The sequence below is a fragment of the Eleutherodactylus coqui genome, chromosome 3 (assembly GCF_035609145.1).
Source record: "Eleutherodactylus coqui strain aEleCoq1 chromosome 3, aEleCoq1.hap1, whole genome shotgun sequence".
Taxonomy (NCBI): Eukaryota; Metazoa; Chordata; class Amphibia; order Anura; family Eleutherodactylidae; genus Eleutherodactylus; species Eleutherodactylus coqui.
The window spans coordinates 170,734,369-170,752,248 of NC_089839.1; the positions used below are offsets into that span (position 1 = coordinate 170,734,369).

Sequence of the window (17,880 nt, forward strand, 5' to 3'; positions counted from 1 at the left end):
CACGTGTGCAGGTCCTGATGGCGGTGGCACAGGAATATATTTCTCATTGCTTCTGTACAGCATTGTGGGCTATCGCCCCGCCCCTTTTAAAGAGGGTCGCTGGCTAGCCGTGCCAACCCTCTGCAGTATGTGCCTGCGGTTCCTCCTCATGGCAGACGCACTTATAAATAGACATGAGGGTGGTGTGGCATGAGGGCAGCTGAAGGCTGCGCAGGGACAATTTGGTGTGCGCTGTGGACACTGGGTCGTGCGGGGGGGAGGGGGGCGGCAGCATGTAACCCAGGAAAATTGGCAGCGGAGTGTCATGCAGGCAGTGATTGTGCTTTGTTGGAGGTAGTGTGGTGCTTAGCTAAGGTATGCATTGCTAATGAGGGCTTTTCAGAAGTAAAAATTGTTGGGAGGGGCACTCTTGCCGCTATTGTGGCTTAATAGTGGGACCTGGGAACTTGAGATGCAGCCCAACATGTAGCCCCTCGCCTGCCTTATGCGTTGCTGTGTCGTTCCCATCACTTTCTTGAATTGCCTAGATTTTCACAAATGGAAACCTTAGCGAGCATCGGCGAAATACAAAAATGCTTTAGTCGCCCATTGACTTCAATGGGGTTCATTACTCGAAACGAACCCTCGAGCATCGCGAAATTTTCGTCCCGAGTAACGAGCACCCGAGCATTTTGGTGCTCGCTCATCTCTAATTATTACACGGGATCAGGAAAAAAAACAGTCTATGGATGGGTTTATATAGATCAAACATACCTAATACATGTACAGATTTAGCAGAGATGATGTTGCTATTTCACTCTCATTTTTGCATGATGCTAGCTTTGAGTGAACATAATCTAGCTAACACACTTATAGTTCTAGCAGGAGCATAATGAAGGCTCATGGGCCCAGGTGCAAAAGTTTATCTTGGGGCCCCTTAACTTCTCTTAACCCCTTAATGCAGAGACGTAACTTGAAGATTCTGAGCCCCAATGCAAAACCTGTAACAGGGCCCCCAACTATAATGCTTTATTCATAGTACTGGGCTCCCTATATGGAGAATAGAGGCCTTATGAGCCCCCCAAGGCTCCTGGGCCTGTGTGCAACCGCATCCCCTACATCCCCTATAGTTACGCATTTGAATATATGTAAAAACACAGCTCTGCTGAAATCCTATAACCTAAAGTAGGTAAAGCCCAAACTGCAGCTTAGATAGTATAGTCGGCATAAAAAAAAAATCAATTTGAGACTCAAAAAAAAATCCTGGAACATAAAAAAAAATCATTTCTGGTAAGGTACTGCATAGTTTTCCATGTTCAATATGACCTTGATTACAATTTTCTTTATGCTTCGAGACCGATATTTATCCACATTTCTGTCTCTTTTGGGCTATTTCAGTGAATATTGAAATATTGCTCTTATTATAAACATAATTGTAATGCACAAAGCCCGTAAGGTCAATGCTGACTGAGTAAATCCCCTGAATTTCCTATTTCTTTGCCTTTTGTTTGAAATTGGATGCGCCAATCTATAAAAATAATTGTATCTGTGTGGATAATATATCCCTTCTGCCAAAGATCCTGCGCACCATCAACTTTCTTACATTACATGCAAAAATTAATTTTATCTCTTTGTTTTACGCTGATTTTTTGCTTTGTTGCATTAAATATAATTATACAAAGAAATACTATTTTTATAGCCTTTTTTCTTGACTTCAGTACTTCACACTTTGCTTATCCTGTAGTGGTGCTGCAAACAGGAATACAAACAGAGAATACAGGTTTGTGGGAGTCAGCTTGACCGGAAAGCTCAAAAAATGGTTCTCCTAACCATGGCAGGTCTTACATTGGATAGTGCCCTATGTAGTACCTTTTCTTGTCACCACCTAACATGTGGCGTACTGTCATATAGTGTATGAATAACCATACAATAGTGTCTTTATATCAATATTAAATAGTTTGGTAGCCAATTAACAGTGCTATGTCTTGGCCAAAAAACAACTCTATACAGCTGAGAATAATGTGCAGTGCTGCCACCACCAAATACTACGAAAATACTAAATTGTATAGAGCCGAACTGGAAATACCACCTTAAACAACACTGCCATATAATTAATATTAGAATTTTTGATGGCTACAAATCTCAGCTGCCAGGCTATCACTGCCCTCTCTTCTTTGAAAGGATGGTTAATGCTCCTTATGCAACCACCTTAAGTTGTACCTGCTCCCAACCAGGCAACATGTTGAAAGGATTGTATTATAGCCTATTGGGAACATTGAGCTTCAATAGTAGAATATCACTTAAAGCCCCAAATATAAATAGGGTTCTTTTTGTATTAGGATACAAATTTTCTTATAGACCTAGAGCCAGGATGATGGAGGAGGCAGAGATAGGCAACATCTCATATCACGTCGGGTGTGTATGGGGGGGACGGGGGGTTGGTGGTGGTGGAAGGAATAGGAACATTTTCAGTGAAGAAAGAAGTTTCCACACCACCCTTTAGTAGCCCAAGCACTCATTAGTCACTCAGCCAAAAACCAGGCTTCATTAGCCTGAAAGTGATCTCAGCACTGCAGAGTTCAGCTTTGGATTCTGAGTCAGTCCAAAGAACAATCCGTTCAACTTGAACATGTTGGTTGCTGTGGCACAACATCTCATAAAACCATATCAGAAAGGATCAGGAGCCCCAGAACCAGACTATTATAGTGGCCACTGGCCAATGAGCACTTTGCCTTATGTTCAAAGTGCACATTGGTCACTGAATGGAAAGCGCTTATTGATTGAGTTTATCTGACTGGCTAAGGTGAGAGGGCATGAGGCGGCAAATGGTAGAAAACAGGGGTAGAGGGGGACCCAAAGGGACAAGTAGTGGCATAGGAGGTGAGGAGGACATTGGACACAGGCAGGGGGGCAAGTGGTGGCACATGGGTTGGGGAGGAAGTGGGCACAAGGGGAAGAAAGGGCAAGTTGGCACTCATGGAGACAAGTGGTGAAAAAGAGGTACTCGTGGGGAAGGTGGACAAGTGGTTATATGTGGGAAGGCTCCAAAAGGGGGAGCACAAGCTGTGATACAGGGGGTAAAGGGCAAAAGGCGGACACATAGTGGCACGGGGGACAAATGGGGAACAAGTTGTAAGAAAGAGGAACTCATGAGAAAGGTGGACAAGTGGTAATATGGGGAAAAGAGTGCATGGGTGGGGGTGGGACTAGTTTTGGCACAGATAGGACAGGGCAAAAGTATAACAAGTGGTTATGCAGGAGAAAAGGATAGGGCAAGTGGTGAGAGAGAGAGGGACACATGGGGAGGAGTAAGTGATGGCACTGAGGTTGTATTATATTAATCATAATATATTGTTTTTTTTATTAAATCATTAAATCTGCTTCTAAAATCAGTTTACATCTCTTTTATCAAAGTTATTTTGGATTTATTTTACATTCGGGGCCCAATGTGCCTAGGCAACCAAAATAGTTTGCCCTGATACATGGTAAAAGCTCTAACAGTATTTTAGGGTTTTCTCCCCACCAAATAATTTTATGGAATATAAACTAGATTGCTGGTGGTAGATTATAATTCCTACAGTGCATTGTCATACACAGTTTATAAGAGGGCCTGTACCTTTCATGTTTCAGTAGTTTTGTATCTGTGACAGATGGGCTTTCAGGTCCCCTAAGGCAAAAGGGTCCAAGTGCAATTACCTCTGCTCCCCCAATAGCTATGGCCTTGGTATCAATATTATGAGGGCACTGTCATTGGCACTGGTGTGGAGCTGATGTGGCTCTCTGTGGTATCCATTGGCTGATGTGATAGAGGAACTGCTAATTTTTATGGTCATGCTAGTAATAGGCACAGCAACGGAATTAGATTTAAAATTGCAGCCGTTCAGAATGGGCAGGGGGATCAGTGATTTACATACAGAAATATTGCTCCAACCTTACTTTAGATCAATGCATGTGATATTAAATAAATTAATGAAAACTTATGAACCCAAATTATTTACAGAATTATCGACCCTTACCTTTTATTAAAGGGGTTGTATCAGAATTACAAGTTATCTCCTATGCACAAGGTAGGGGATAACTCACTAATCGGTTGAGGCCTCAGAGCTGTAACATCACTGCAGGTGGGAGAAGCATCCCTACATTGACAAGTAGATGGGAACATGGGACTTCTCAGGTTTGATGGAGGCCTCAGCGGTGAGACCCCCACCAATCAGCAAGTTATCCCCTAGCCTGCGGTTAGGGGGTTAACTTGCGATTCTAGTAGAACCCCTTTAACGACTTCAATTTCTCCCAATAGTCTATACATTATTTTGCCTTGCTAGCAAAACCCTCAACAGTCGACAAATCACATCACAACCACTGGTGGTCACATATAGCATAAAAATTTTCCGACAGACTACGGCAACATTATGTTTTTTAAAAATTGGTCATCATGCACCACTCATCTTGGAATATGTCGAGCCAACAAGAAAGATAAAGTTGGACACGGTTATATGGGTTAAGCGGTTGTTTCACTAAGACAACCTTTTTCCACAAGCCTTATTAAAGGAAACCTGTCACCAGGTTCATGCTGCCCAAACCACAGACAACATTAACCAGGGACTGGTAAGCACAGTGCCCCCATGTGACATTTCAGAATAAGCACACTTTGAAGCTTGACTCAGAAGGGAGCTGTGAGTCATGGAGGTGAGCTACTTTGGCCTCTCCCCAGCTGCACTATGCAGAGTGACAGCTCTCTCCCTATACACAAAAGGGCAGAGTGCTGTCAGTCTACATGAAACGGGTGGGGAGAGGCTGGCACGATGCTGCCTCCATGACTCGGAGTTCAGTTCCAAGTCAAATGTCAAGGTATGTTTATTCTGAAATGGCTTAACACTTCAGAGTAAGACATACACAGGGGCACTGTGCATACTTTTCCCGGGTTCACACTGCCTGTGATTTGGGCAGCATGAATCTGGTGACAGATTCCTTTTAAAGGGTCTGCCCAGGGTTAGAAAAACATAGCTGCTTTTTCCCAAACACAGCGCCACCCTTGTCTGTGAGTTGTGTGTGGCATTACAGCTCAGTTTTCATTCACTTCAATGAAACTTATCTGCAATATTGCGCACAACCCATGGACAGGTGCGGTGCTGTCTTTGAGAGAGAGTAGCCATGTTTTTCTAGTCTTGGCCAACCCCTTTAATGTATATTGTTGCTCGTGAGCTAGAAAGAAGAGTGTCTAAGAAAGAACACCTCTCACCTTAACACACCTTGCCATACATTACATAGAATGGTTGAGTTGGAAGGGAACTCCAGGGTCATCGGGTCCAACCCCCTGCTCAGTGCAGGATTTACTAAATCATCCCAGACAGATATTTGTCCAGCCTTTGTTTGGACACTTCCATTGAAGGAGAACTCACCACCTCGCGGGGTAACCTGTTCCACTCATTGATCACCCTCACTGTCAGAAAGTTTTTTTCTAATATCTAATCGGTGTCTCCTACCTTTCAGTTTCATCCCATTGCTTCTAGTCTTTCCTTGTGCAAATGAGAATAGGGCTGATCCCTCTGCACTGTGACAGCCCTTCAGATATTTGTAGACAGCTATTAAGTCTCCTCTCAGCCTTCTTTTTTGCAAGCTAAACACTCCTAGATCCTTTAACCGTTCTTCATAGGACATGGTTTGTAGACCGCTCACCATCTTGGTAACTCTTTTCTGAATTTGCTCCAGTTTGTCTGTCTTTTTTAAAATGGGGTGCCCAGAACTGGACACAGTATTCCAGATGAGGGCTGACTAAGGAAAAGTAGAGGGGAATAATTACCTCATGTAATCTAAACTCTATGCTTCTTTTAATACATTCCAGAATTGTGTTTGCCTTTTTGGCTGCTGCATCACATTGTTGACTCACGTTCAGTCTATGATCTATTAGTATTCCCAAGTCTTTTTCACATGTGCTGCTGCTTAGCACAATTCCTCCCATTCTGTATGTGCTTTCTTCATTTTTCTTGCCCAGATGTAGGACTTTGCATTTCTCCTTGTTAAATGCCATTCTGTTAGTCCCTGCCCGCTGTTCAAGTTTTTCTAGATCTTTTTGAATACCCTCTCTCTCTTCTTTAGTGTTAGCTATCCCTCCTAGCTTTGTGTCATCAGCACATTTGATCAGTTTCCCATCAATTCTCTCCTCCAGATCGTTTATAAAAATGTTGAACAGTCAGCTCATTATCTTATACCATGATGTACTAGATATATTAGATTTCTCTGGCAGTGGTGCAGCTACACCTGTTTTCAGTAACCAAGCCTACAAATTCCATACATAATGGTATCAAGAAGAATGAGGGAAAAACAGGGTGATTGGGAAACGTCCTCTCTTGAAGATACATTAAAAGTTCTGTACAAACTTTTTGTTTGGTAACTACACATTTCGGAGTCTCTCCAACATTACTATTATTGCTTGTTATTGACCTGAGCGTAAAATGCATAGTCATTGTTACAATTTTACAATTACTCTTTATGATTAGCTGTGGCTCCGTACATCTGTGATGAAAAGAATAACATCCTGTTCCTATCTCTCGGTTCTGTATTAGAGCATATATGTACTGAGAGACTAGGATAGTCCTAACTAGAGATGAGCGAGCATACTCGTCCGAGCTTGATGCTCGTTCGAGTATTAGGGTGCTCGAGATGCTCGTTACTCGAGACGAACACCACGCGGTGCTCGTCTCGATTAAACGAGCACTGACCATTGAATTCAATGGAGCCGGCAATACAGCTGGCTCCATAGAAAGCAATGGGCTGCCGGCGAGTGCGGGATGAATTTTCGGGAAGGGCTTAAAAATATAAGCTCTTACCTGAAAATCATCCTAAAATGTGTAAAAAGTTAAAAAAAATATATACTCTCTTTGTCCCGGCAGAACGATGTTAGCCCATTGAATTCAATAGAGCCGGCAATACAGCCGGCTCCATTGAAAGCAATGGGCTGCCAGCGAGCGCGGGATGAATTGTCGGGAAGGGCTTAAATATATAAGCCCTTCCCTGCAATTCATCCAGAAATGTGTAAAAATAAAAAAAATATATATACTCAGCTGGTCCCCGCAGACATCAGCTGCGGCCAGCTGGCAGTGGGTGTGAAGGGGGTGTGAGTCAGACATGCCCCTGATTGGCTCAGCGCTGAGCCAATCAGAGGCAGATTTCACTCACACCCATTCATGAATTCATGAATGGGTGAGTGAATGCTGCCTCTGATTGGCTTAGCGCAGCTCTCAGCTGAATGACAGCAGTTCAGCACCACAGTGCAGGGGACAGCAGGAGAAGACGCAGCTGTGCCCCAGCAGCTGAAGGGAGGTGAGTATCTTTTTTTGTTTTTGTTTTTTAAATCACTTTTAATTCATTTCCAGGGAATGGCTTATATGTAAAGCCCTTCCCTGAAAAAGAATTCAGGTGTGCCAGCGGACCATTGTCTTCAATGGAGTCGCCGGCAGCAGCAGCGGCTTCATTGAAGAGAATGCCTGCATTTTTATTCTTTTTTACACTAAAATCTTTCTTTTTCAGGTAAGGGCTTATATTTTTAAGCCCTTCCCGAAAATTCATCCCGCGCTCGCCGGCAGCCCATTGCTTTCAATGGAGCCGGCTGTATTGCCGGCTCCATTGAATTCAATAGGCTAACATCGTTCTTCTCTGCCACAGCTGTTACAGCTGTGGCAGAGGAGAACGATCGTTATGCTGACAGTGGGGGGGGGGGGGGGGGGGTCTCACTCTTGCCACTATTGTGGCTTAAAGGGGTTGTTCTGCGGCGAAACGGTTTGTTTTTTTTTTCAACCCCCCCCCCCCCCGTTCGGCGCGAGACAACCCCGATGCAGGGACTTAAAAAAAAAAACGCTCAGCGCTTACCTGAATCCCCGCGCTCCGGTGACTTCTATACTTACCTGCTGAAGATGGCCACCGGGATCTTCTCTCTCGGTGGACCGCAGGGCTTCTGTGCGGTCCATTACCGATTCCAGCCTCCTGATTGGCTGGAATCGGCACGTGACGGGGCGGAGCTACACGGAGCCGGCATCCTGCACGAGCGGCCCCATTGAAGAAAGCAGAAGACCCGGACTGCGCAAGCGCGGCTAATTTGGCCATTAGACGGCGAAAATTAGTCGGCTCCATGGGAACGAGGACGCTAGCAACGGAGCAGGTAAGTGAAAACCTTCTTATAACTTCTGTATGGCTCATAATTAATGTACAATGTACATTACAAAGTGCATTAATATGGCCATACAGAAGTGTATAGACCCACTTGCTGCCGCGGGACAACCCCTTTAATAGTGAGACCTCGAAGCCCGAAATGCAGCCCTGCATGTTGCTACTCGCCTGCCCTATCCATTTCTGTGTTTTTTACATGACTTTGGTGATTTGCTAAGATTTTCACAAATGAAAACCTTAGCGGAGCACCAGTCATATACAAAAATGCTCGAGTCGCCCATTGACTTCAATGGGGTTCGTTACTCGAAACGAACTCTCGAGCATCACTGAAAGTTCGACTAGAGTAACGAGCACCCGAGCATTTTGGTGCTCGCTCATCTCTAGTCCTAATACTACAATTTTTCTTTTTTTCTGTCCTTTTTATTGGTGCGGCAACCAATCATTTTTGAGTCATTTAGTAGATAAACATTTTTTTCTCTTTGCTAAAAACAGATTCTACTCTTTAGTAAGACAGATAATTATTTTTTTAAAAGTCTGTATCTGTATAATATAAAAGGGGATATATCAGTAGGCTCATCAGCACATTCACAGACTTATTGATCATCATATTTGTGTAATTGAGAAATGCAGATTAGTGATGTCTGCTGTTCTCTTCTCATTGATTACAGCAAAATAATGCTGTAATTGTAATTTATAATGATGTTTATAGGCTTCCTATAAGATGTGATATCGATCCAGAGTTTCTTTGGCTTTCTATAGTTCAGACCACTGCCGCTCGCTGAGAGGTTTCAAGGCTGTAATATCAAGATGTCATCATTATCCATTCTTTATAATCTTTCTCGATGATGGTGATCACAGGCATCAAGAAGTTTTGATCTGATGTGATGGATACTAAGGAAACCTTTTTCTTTATCATATTAAAATATCAAGCTTCAAAGCTATTAGCATTATTTTAAAGGGAATCTGTTACCAGGTTCATGCTGCCTGGGCAACATGTCTACTGATTACCCCTTGTATGTGTTATTCTGAAACACTGATGCATTCCAGAACAAACATACCTTGAAGTTGGACTCTATAATGTCTCTCCCCACCCACATCCTGCGAAGGGGCAGTTCTCTTCCCTTTTGTGTAGGAAGAGATATGTCATTCTGAATGCTATTGGCAGGAAGAGGCTGGCAAGGCCCGCCTCCATGACTCAGAGCTCCGTTCCGAGTCAAGTGTGTTTATTCTGAAAAGCCGCAACAAATAAAATAAAACATACACAGAGCGTAATGAGCTTAGGTATCACGGGTTCATGCTGGTTTGGGCAACATGAACTTTATGACAGATACCCTTTAATGTACCTTGAATCACTGACAACATTAGTAGTGGCCAGGGTTGTAGGCTTTGTGCCATATGCATCGTAGGTTGCTGACAATTTTACAGCTGCCATTTGCCTATTAAAGAGACCCTTTGGTTTTCTGGCAGAATTCTGTCCCAGGGTATATTACCAGCAGGTGTTTTTCTCTGACAGCCTACCGTGCAACCAGTTACGAGTCCTGTTACTGGCTGTCCAAAATGGTCAATGCAATCTGCAGACTACCTAATCCCCACAGTGTATTGGTAGTTAGGCTACCAATGCACTATACCTGCTCCATGATTGGCCGGAGCCACTCAATTGATTGGTGCTGGCAATTCTGAGAACCATGCACAGTGTGCATTAGGCAATTAGAAAATTGTGGCAGCCACCTTGGACCTGGAATAGTAAGTATGGCAGGGAATATGCAGACACTATACCCCCAACCTCCTCTGGTCCCAGGACACAATTTGTCTTGAAACCAGAGAGTTTCTTTATTGCAAATCCCCTCTTACAATGTGCTCTTCTATTGTGGAGGCTAGCAGGAAATGACATATTAGCAGCATGTATTATAACCATCTGATCGCTTAAGGTCTGACCACCGGGATGCCCACTAATCTCTAGAATGAAGAGCTTGCATTACAGTTCACTGCACAACACTAAATGAGACATGGCTCTGAACAGAAGAGAAATCAAAGTTCTGTTCCAGTGGTTTTGGGATTGCCACCTTGCTAATAGTCCGGTGCTAGTTTTAGAGATGTTACTACATCTTCTGGCTCAGTGGGTGTGCTATTTTGGTGTGACATGCTTGGTCGCACCTGGGGATGATTACTTGGGCTATTTAACCTGGCTAGAGACTGAGCTCAGCTGAACTGTGGTTGATTCTCAGCCTTTCCCTGACTGAGCTAGCAGTCAATAGGTTCCTGCCGGATCATTCAGTTACTTGCTACAGCGTAAAGCTAAGTACTGCATTTGTTTTGCACTGTTATTTTAGTTTTCTGCTTTTGTTTCTTTTCCCCACATAGGGTCAACTAGGGGCCGAGGCATGCGGTGGGAGCCGTCCTTATCGGGGCGATCATCCTGCTTTTAGGCAGGGCCCTTCCCAGTGTTTGTTTACATAGGGACAGTGTTTCCGACATTTTTTTATCCCATTCTTGTTTTGTCATTTATATGCATTTCTGGTACATCTGCGAGTGACAGATCCAGCATATCCAGGTTGGACACACCATAATCAACCGCCTTACTTACTTGGTGGAATACTTTTATTTTTTTTAATATGAATCCCATTGAGGCTTTATCAAACCAGCTGAGGGTGCTGGCACTTGAGGTTGCTGAGGTAAAGCAGCAGCAAACAATCTGAGGGCTTCAGGTAAGGAGCCTAAACTCGAACTACACGATCGTTTCTCTGGAGACAGACAGAAACTTGTCTGCTTTAGAGAGTCTTGTAAGCTATATTTCAGGTTACGCCCTGTGTCCTTGGGTGACGGGTTACAGATGGTTGGTATCCCCATTTCAAGACTCTAGGGGGCTTTTTCCTTGCCTCCCTACTGTGAAGCTTTGTCCTCTGGGAATGACCCTGCTCTATGAAGCCAGTTCTACTGTGGTCTCACTGATAAAATTAAAGATTTGTTGGTGAATTAACTGGTTCCCCAAAGTCTTGATGATGCAATATCCTTTGCCATCACAGTTGGCCGTTGGATTTGAGAAAGGCAAAGTGAGCTGTCTTCTATTTCATATTTCATGCCTACTGGTGGGGAGGAACCAATGCAAATGGGTTCATTAGTTGGCAACATCAGGAAGGAGGAGAAGTTGCAGTCTAAAGGACAGTGCTTTGCATGCAATCATACCGGTCGTTTGGTTCAGAATTGTCCTCATCAGCCTCAGCCAGAGGAATTAGCGGCCTGAAGGTGGTAGGAAAGGTCCCTCAAGGGGCACCGATTGCTTGGATAGCATCCCCCAGGCTGGTTCTACCCGCTGAGATCCTTCTTGGGGGCAATAGCAACCCAATCACAGTTTTTCTTGATTATTGAACTGGTATTAACCTAATCCATCATGAAACGGTCAATCACTTGGGGTTGGAGGTAAAACCTCTGGATCCACCTATTCCTGTGTCCACCATTGATGTCTCTCCATTATTACAGAAGTGTTTGAGATTTTATGTTCTGAATATATGTCTAAAGATAGGATTATTCCATACCGAGATCGTCACGTTATATGTCATGGAATCCCTTCAAACACAGGTAGTTTTAGGCCTACCTTGGTCGTGTTTACTTAATCCTATGGTGGATTGGGGAAGGGAGACATCTCTAAATGGAGTCCATACTGTAATTCTGTTTGTATCTCTATAGGGGTGTCTTCAGTGCAAATTGAAGAGTTACCAGAATATATTGCTGATTTCGCTGATGTTTTTGCCCTGGATAGGGCAGATAAGTTACCGCCTCACAGGGAGGGGGATTGCGCTATTGAATTTGTTCCAGACAGCAAACTTTCAAAAAGCCCTATGTTCAATCTAACCATGCCTGAGAGACAGTCTATGAAAGTTTATATCTGGGACAGTTTAAAAAGGGGCACATACATCCCTTAAATTCCCCACTGGCTGCCGCATTTTTCTTTGTCAAGAAAAAAGATGGGGGTTTGCAGCCTTGCATTGATTTCAGAGAGCTAAACAAAATCACCAATTGTAATCCCCACCTTTTGCCTCTCATTCCCGATCTGTTTTCACAGTTGAATGGCGCCAATTAGTTTTCAAAGTTGAATTTACGTGGGGCATATAATTTTATTCGGATTAAGGAGGGGGACGAATAGAAAACTGTCATTAACGCCACTGAAGGGCATTACGGGAACTTGGTGATGCTGTTTGCTTTAACAAAAGCTCCTGCGGTTTTCCAGTCCTTTATCAATGAGGTCCTCTATAAATTTATCGGCCGCTTTGTTCTGGTATACCATGACGATATTCTTATCTTTTCGTTGGATTTTGAGTCCTATATTTCTCATGTTCGTCAGGTCTTTCAGACATTGCGTGATAATTATAATTTATTTGTAAAAAACAAAAAGTGTGTCTTTTCCATACAAGACATAGCATTTCTGGGGCACATTATTACCCCAAGGGGGTTCAAGATGGATCCTGAGAAAGTCCAGGTGGTACAGGAATGGGTGCTACCAGAGAATGTGAAGACGCTTTCTGAGGTTCGCTAATTATTATCAGAAATTTATTAGGGGATTTTCAGTGATGGTCAAACCTTTGACAGATATGACAAAGAAAGGTTGCTTCCCTTCTAAATGGTCCCGAAGGGCATTACAATCTTTTCATGCTTTGATGAAATGTTGTGTGACGGCTCCAGTTTTGGTGCAACTAGACTCCTCCAGACTTTTCATGGTGGAGGTTGATGGCTCGGAAGTTGGGGTTGGGATGGTGCTGTCTCAGGAAACTAGTACAATGCAAGATCTTCGTGCGTTTTTCTCACGTAAATTTTCTACTGCTAAACAAACTTACGATATTGGTGACAGAGAGTTGTTGGCTGTTACGTGGCCTTTTGAGAAGTGGCAGCACTTCTTAGAAGGGGCTCGACACAAGATGAACATTTTTATGGACCACAAAAACCTGACCTACTTAGAGTCAGCCAAAGGACTTAACCAAAGACAGGCGCAGTGGTCACAGTTTTTTTGCACTTCAACTTTATGGTTACATATCGTCCTGGCAGTAAAAATGTTAAGGTCAATGCGGTTTCCAGGAGCTTTGTTCCAGTGGTCTCAGATGAACCCCTGCACCCATTCTTTCTAAAGGGGTTGTAGTGTCAGCAGTTTCACTAGATTTGGAGGAGCAGGTCCTTAAGGCATAGGATTTAGCCCCAGCGAGCCTTCTGATGGGAAAGCTTTTTGTCCCTGTTCATTTGAGGCTGCAAGTCCTCTCTAAGGTACATGGTTCTGTGTTAGCTGGTCACCTGGGAATTAATAATACCCAAAAATTACTCATAATGACTTTTTAGTGGCCGTCATTACAGCAAGATGTTTTTAGTTTTGTCTCTTTTTGTGAGGTTTGTACTGGAACAAAATCGCTTCGAACTGTCCCTGCCAAGAGGTTGATGCCTTTGCCGATACCAGAGAAAAAGTGGTATACACAGCAGCAATCTGAGACCACGTATGTCTCCTGGTGAATATACGCCTGATTGATGAGGCAAAATGCAAAGCCCAGTTTTTATGGTCCGGATCAAGACCAAATTACCATCCAGAAACAAATGTGCAGTCCAGGCAGCATAAGATGAAAGATAGACTTATGTTCTTTATTCCTCCATAAAAGAAACACCAGCAACGTTTCGACCTGTTAGTAGGTTTTAATCATTTGCCGATACCAGTAAGACCTTGGACTCATTTGTCTATGGACTTTATTAAAGGTTTGCCTCTTTCTGAAAGTAATACTGTCATCTGGGTTGTGGTAGATTGTTTTAGCAAGATGTGTAATTTTGTGGCTCTTCCGAGTCTTCCCAATGCTAAAACCGTGTCCAGATTGTTCATTACTCACATTATGAAATTGCATGGGTTACCAGCAAATATCGTCTCTGACCGTGGGGTCAAGTTTGTTTTCAGTTTCTGGCATTTTGTTTGCTCTCAGTTGGGAATTCAGCTCTCTTTTTCCTCGGCATGTCAACTGGAGACTAATGGGCAAACTGAGAGATGTAACCTGAGTATGGAACAATACTTGTGTTGGTAAGTCTCAGAGAATCAGGAGGATTGGTCGGGGTTTTTGCCTTAAGTGGAATTTACCTTTCTTTTGCATATATGGGTTTCATCCGTATTTGGTCCCTTTTCTAAGGAGGTGTCAGAGGTACCTGAGGAGAATGAGTTCTCCTCTAAGGGTGAACACCCACTTGCATTTTTTAATGCTGCGATATCACTGCATTTTTTTTTATGCAATTGTCAATGGGACTTTCTAATGTTAAAAACTCATCACACAAAAATTGCAAAGCACCAACTAGAGTACCTTTTTAACATTAGAAAGTCCCATTGACAATTGCATTTAAAAAAGCGCAGCGATATCGCAGCGTTACAAAAACGCAAGTGGGTGTTCACCCTTACATTGAGGCAGTGTGGGAGGACATTCAAAAGTATTTTCAAAGAGCAGTTAAAAATTTTAAGCGGGTGGCTGATTATAGAGTTTCTGAGGGGACTTCTTGGTGGCAGACTTGGTATGGTCATCAACTTAGAACATAAAAATCAAACAGTCTTTTAAGTTAAGTCCACGTTTTATCGGCCCATTCAAAATCATTGGAAAAATTACCCTGTGTCTTTTCGTTTGGAGATTCCTAGTTCGATGAAAATAATTAATGTGTTTTATAAGTCTCTGTTAAAGAAGTTTGTTGACACAGGAAATGGTTCATCTCTTCCAGTTACGGTTGTGGTTGATGGGGATATTAATTTTGAGATAAGTCCCATAGTGGTCATAGTCGGGGCTGTGCTTATCGGGGCGATTGCCCTGCTTTTAGGCAGGGCCCTTCCCAGTGTTTGTTTGCATAGGGACAGTGTTTCCTGTATTTTTGTTCCATTCTTGTTTTGTCATTTATTTGCATTTCTGGTAGATCTGCGAGTGACAGATCCAGTGCGTCCAGGTTGGGCGTAACAAGTTTGCAACCCCTTTATACAGGGAAGATCATGGTATGAATCCGTTTTTTTGCACAAACATGTAATAAGAGCTGCCATAGAGGTGCATGAGGCCTCTACTGTATCTTTGTTTGCCTCTAATGGCATCAAAAATGATGGTACATTCCACTGGATATCTTATGCATGAAAGTATTAAATCTAGGGAAGAATATCTCTGTATATATGGCATTCAATGGAGCCTTTACGACTGCACATGGAGGCCTTCATGCAATGCCCCACAGGCTCAGTGCCCAGTACTCTGCTGGGTACATGAGCACTTATCTCCACCCTTGCTATATGCCATCACTTACTATTTCCTCATTACCTGTGTTTATTCTTGGCATCTATTCTAACCAGGCTGCTTGCCTTTATAGCTATATCCATGTTGATTCCATTATCTTGTATACTGCAGTGTATATGACTTTCGTAGCTTCTCACTGACTGGTATTTATCTTCATTTTCAGAGGCTGGTCGAAGCGGCTGAGGAGGCTCATTTGAAGCATGAATTCGATGCTGATCTACAGGTAAGCTAAGCTGTCATGTACCAGAAAAGGTCACTGCTTCAGATCATTGTTTATGTGACTTCTTACATTTTGTTTCCTTTAGAACGTTCTTTAAAATTAACCTCTTATCAACCAGGGCACATTTTATCTGTAAAATGGTTCTCCAAATTGGACAACTACTTCTCAAAAGCAGCTGCATAGTCACTGTTCAAAAATGGTCTATTTTTTATTTTATTCCTTCCTTTTTTGTGTTTCTCTTTCCTATTCCTTTAGTCTATTCCAGAGTACAAACATATATAGTATCTGTAAGGATCAGCGGGTGTGGATCTGTTTTGCCACACACTGGTTTGACTTGGGGCCAAATCAAGAGGCAACACCTGAGGAATCCAGGTTTTCACCCTCTAACCCCACTAATTGGTATATGGACTTTGCTGTGGGATCCAGTAACATGGCAGTTGATGCTACTATAGACTTATGTGGTACCTGAATGTTTGAACAGAGGCATAGTCCGATCAATCTGGGTTGAGGCAGGTAGCATAGAGATCAATCCAAAGATCAAGACACACAGAATGGGTCGTCAGGGCAGACAGCAGACAGGAGAATGCTCAATACAACAATTTAAGGTCAGGAATTGAGAATGCAGTGAAGTCAGGAATAGCCAAAGTCAGGAACCAGAAAGTTGTCATGCCTGAGATAGCACATTAAACTGGACCAAAAGACCAAAAACTTAGACACCTTCCTTAGAACGAGTGTGTCTAATATTGCAATGGATATCTCGTGATTGGCAGGGGAGGTTTCACTATCATATGTGCTGTGCCTTTCAGAATACGTTCACGCATAGAGGAAATGCTGCAGATTTTCTGCCACGAAAAACTCTGCTAAAAAATCTGCAGGATTTCCACATTAAAAACCGAGTCAAAATCTGCACTCTTGGTGCAGATTTTAACTCAAAAGCAGCCGCGTCTCTGATTTTGGCCTGCTGCTCTTCTCACCTCACCATCAGCATCCCTTCACTGCAGCGCATGGAGCTCCCTCACATGACTCACCTGCAACCACTAGTAAGCACTGCAGCTGCCAGTCAAGTAATGTGCCAACTTCCGCATCACTTGACTGGCGGCCACAGTGCTTAATAGCGGTTGCCAGGTGATGGCTGCTCTGTGCGCTGTCATGAGGGGCTGCTAATTGCGAGGTGAGGGGAGCAGCAGGCCAAAATCAGCTGGGGATCCACAGCTGCTATTGAGTCAAAGTCCGCACCATTGGTTTTACACGGAAATACTGCAGATTTTGCTATGTAATTTTCCTCTGAGGAAAATCTGCCGTATTTCCGCTACATCTGAACATACCTAAGTGTGCGCACCTTCTGGACTGCCAACGGAGGCAGAGCAGACACTACAGCTGGTCATCTGTCAAAGTGAGGAGAAGGAAGTATGTAGCAACCGCAAGCTGTGAAAAGAAATAGTTTGTAGGGTTCTTTGTTACATTCTAATTAATAACATCACAAGGTTTGGTGATCTGGGGATTATTCCAATTGCCAGATTGGAGTTAGGAAGGAATTTTCTCTTAAATGGAGAAAATTGGCTTCCACCTTATTGAGTTTTTTTTTTGCCTTCCTCTGGATCAACATTTGGGAGGTAATAGGCTGAACTGGATGGATATATGTCTTTTTTCAGCCTAAGATACTATGTTACCAAAGGCATATGCGCCATACAGATTGCCCGTATTCAGCTATTACAAAAGGTGCCTAGCTGTTCTTTATAGATGACAAGAACCTGTTGAGGGTACCCTGACTCCACAGGGCCTACAATAATGTTGGTAATTAAAGAAGTTGTCCAAGATCCGAAAAACGTGGCTGCTTTCTTCCAAAAACAGTGTCACATTTGTCCATGGTTGTGTTTGCTATTGTAGTTCCGCTTTATTAAAGTGATTGGGGTTACATGCAATACTGCACACAACCTATAGACAGATGAGGCACTGTTTTGGGAAAACAGCAGCTATGTCTTCCTAGTGCCGTACAAACCCTTTGACCCAATAATCATGGGAAGGAGATGGGGCAAATAAACACCAAGGCCCCGTTCCCCAGGTACTTGGGGGTGTTTTGGTATTATCCAAAATCATTTTGATATTTGCAGTGTTGCCCCTCATTTCTTTGCTCTTTTATATCATTGCTTAGTGTTTCGCAGACTGTTGGCCTCAGACTCGCATGGATAAGTACAATGCAGCACTGGTGATCTGTATGAGAGGTGCATTTTGTTTCCCCCTCAAGCC

At 43.2% G+C, this 17,880-nt stretch overlaps 1 protein-coding gene across 1 annotated transcript in view; it reads left to right on the forward strand.

The window, feature by feature from the left end:
• CACNA2D3 (calcium voltage-gated channel auxiliary subunit alpha2delta 3) overlaps positions 1-17,880 on the forward strand; it is a 1,017,883-nt gene that overhangs the window by 332,184 nt on the left and 667,819 nt on the right. Inside the window, exon 5 of the mRNA XM_066596541.1 lies at positions 15,577-15,636. Within this exon, the coding sequence (XP_066452638.1) occupies positions 15,577-15,636 (60 nt within the window). The remainder of the gene's footprint in view (positions 1-15,576; positions 15,637-17,880) is intronic.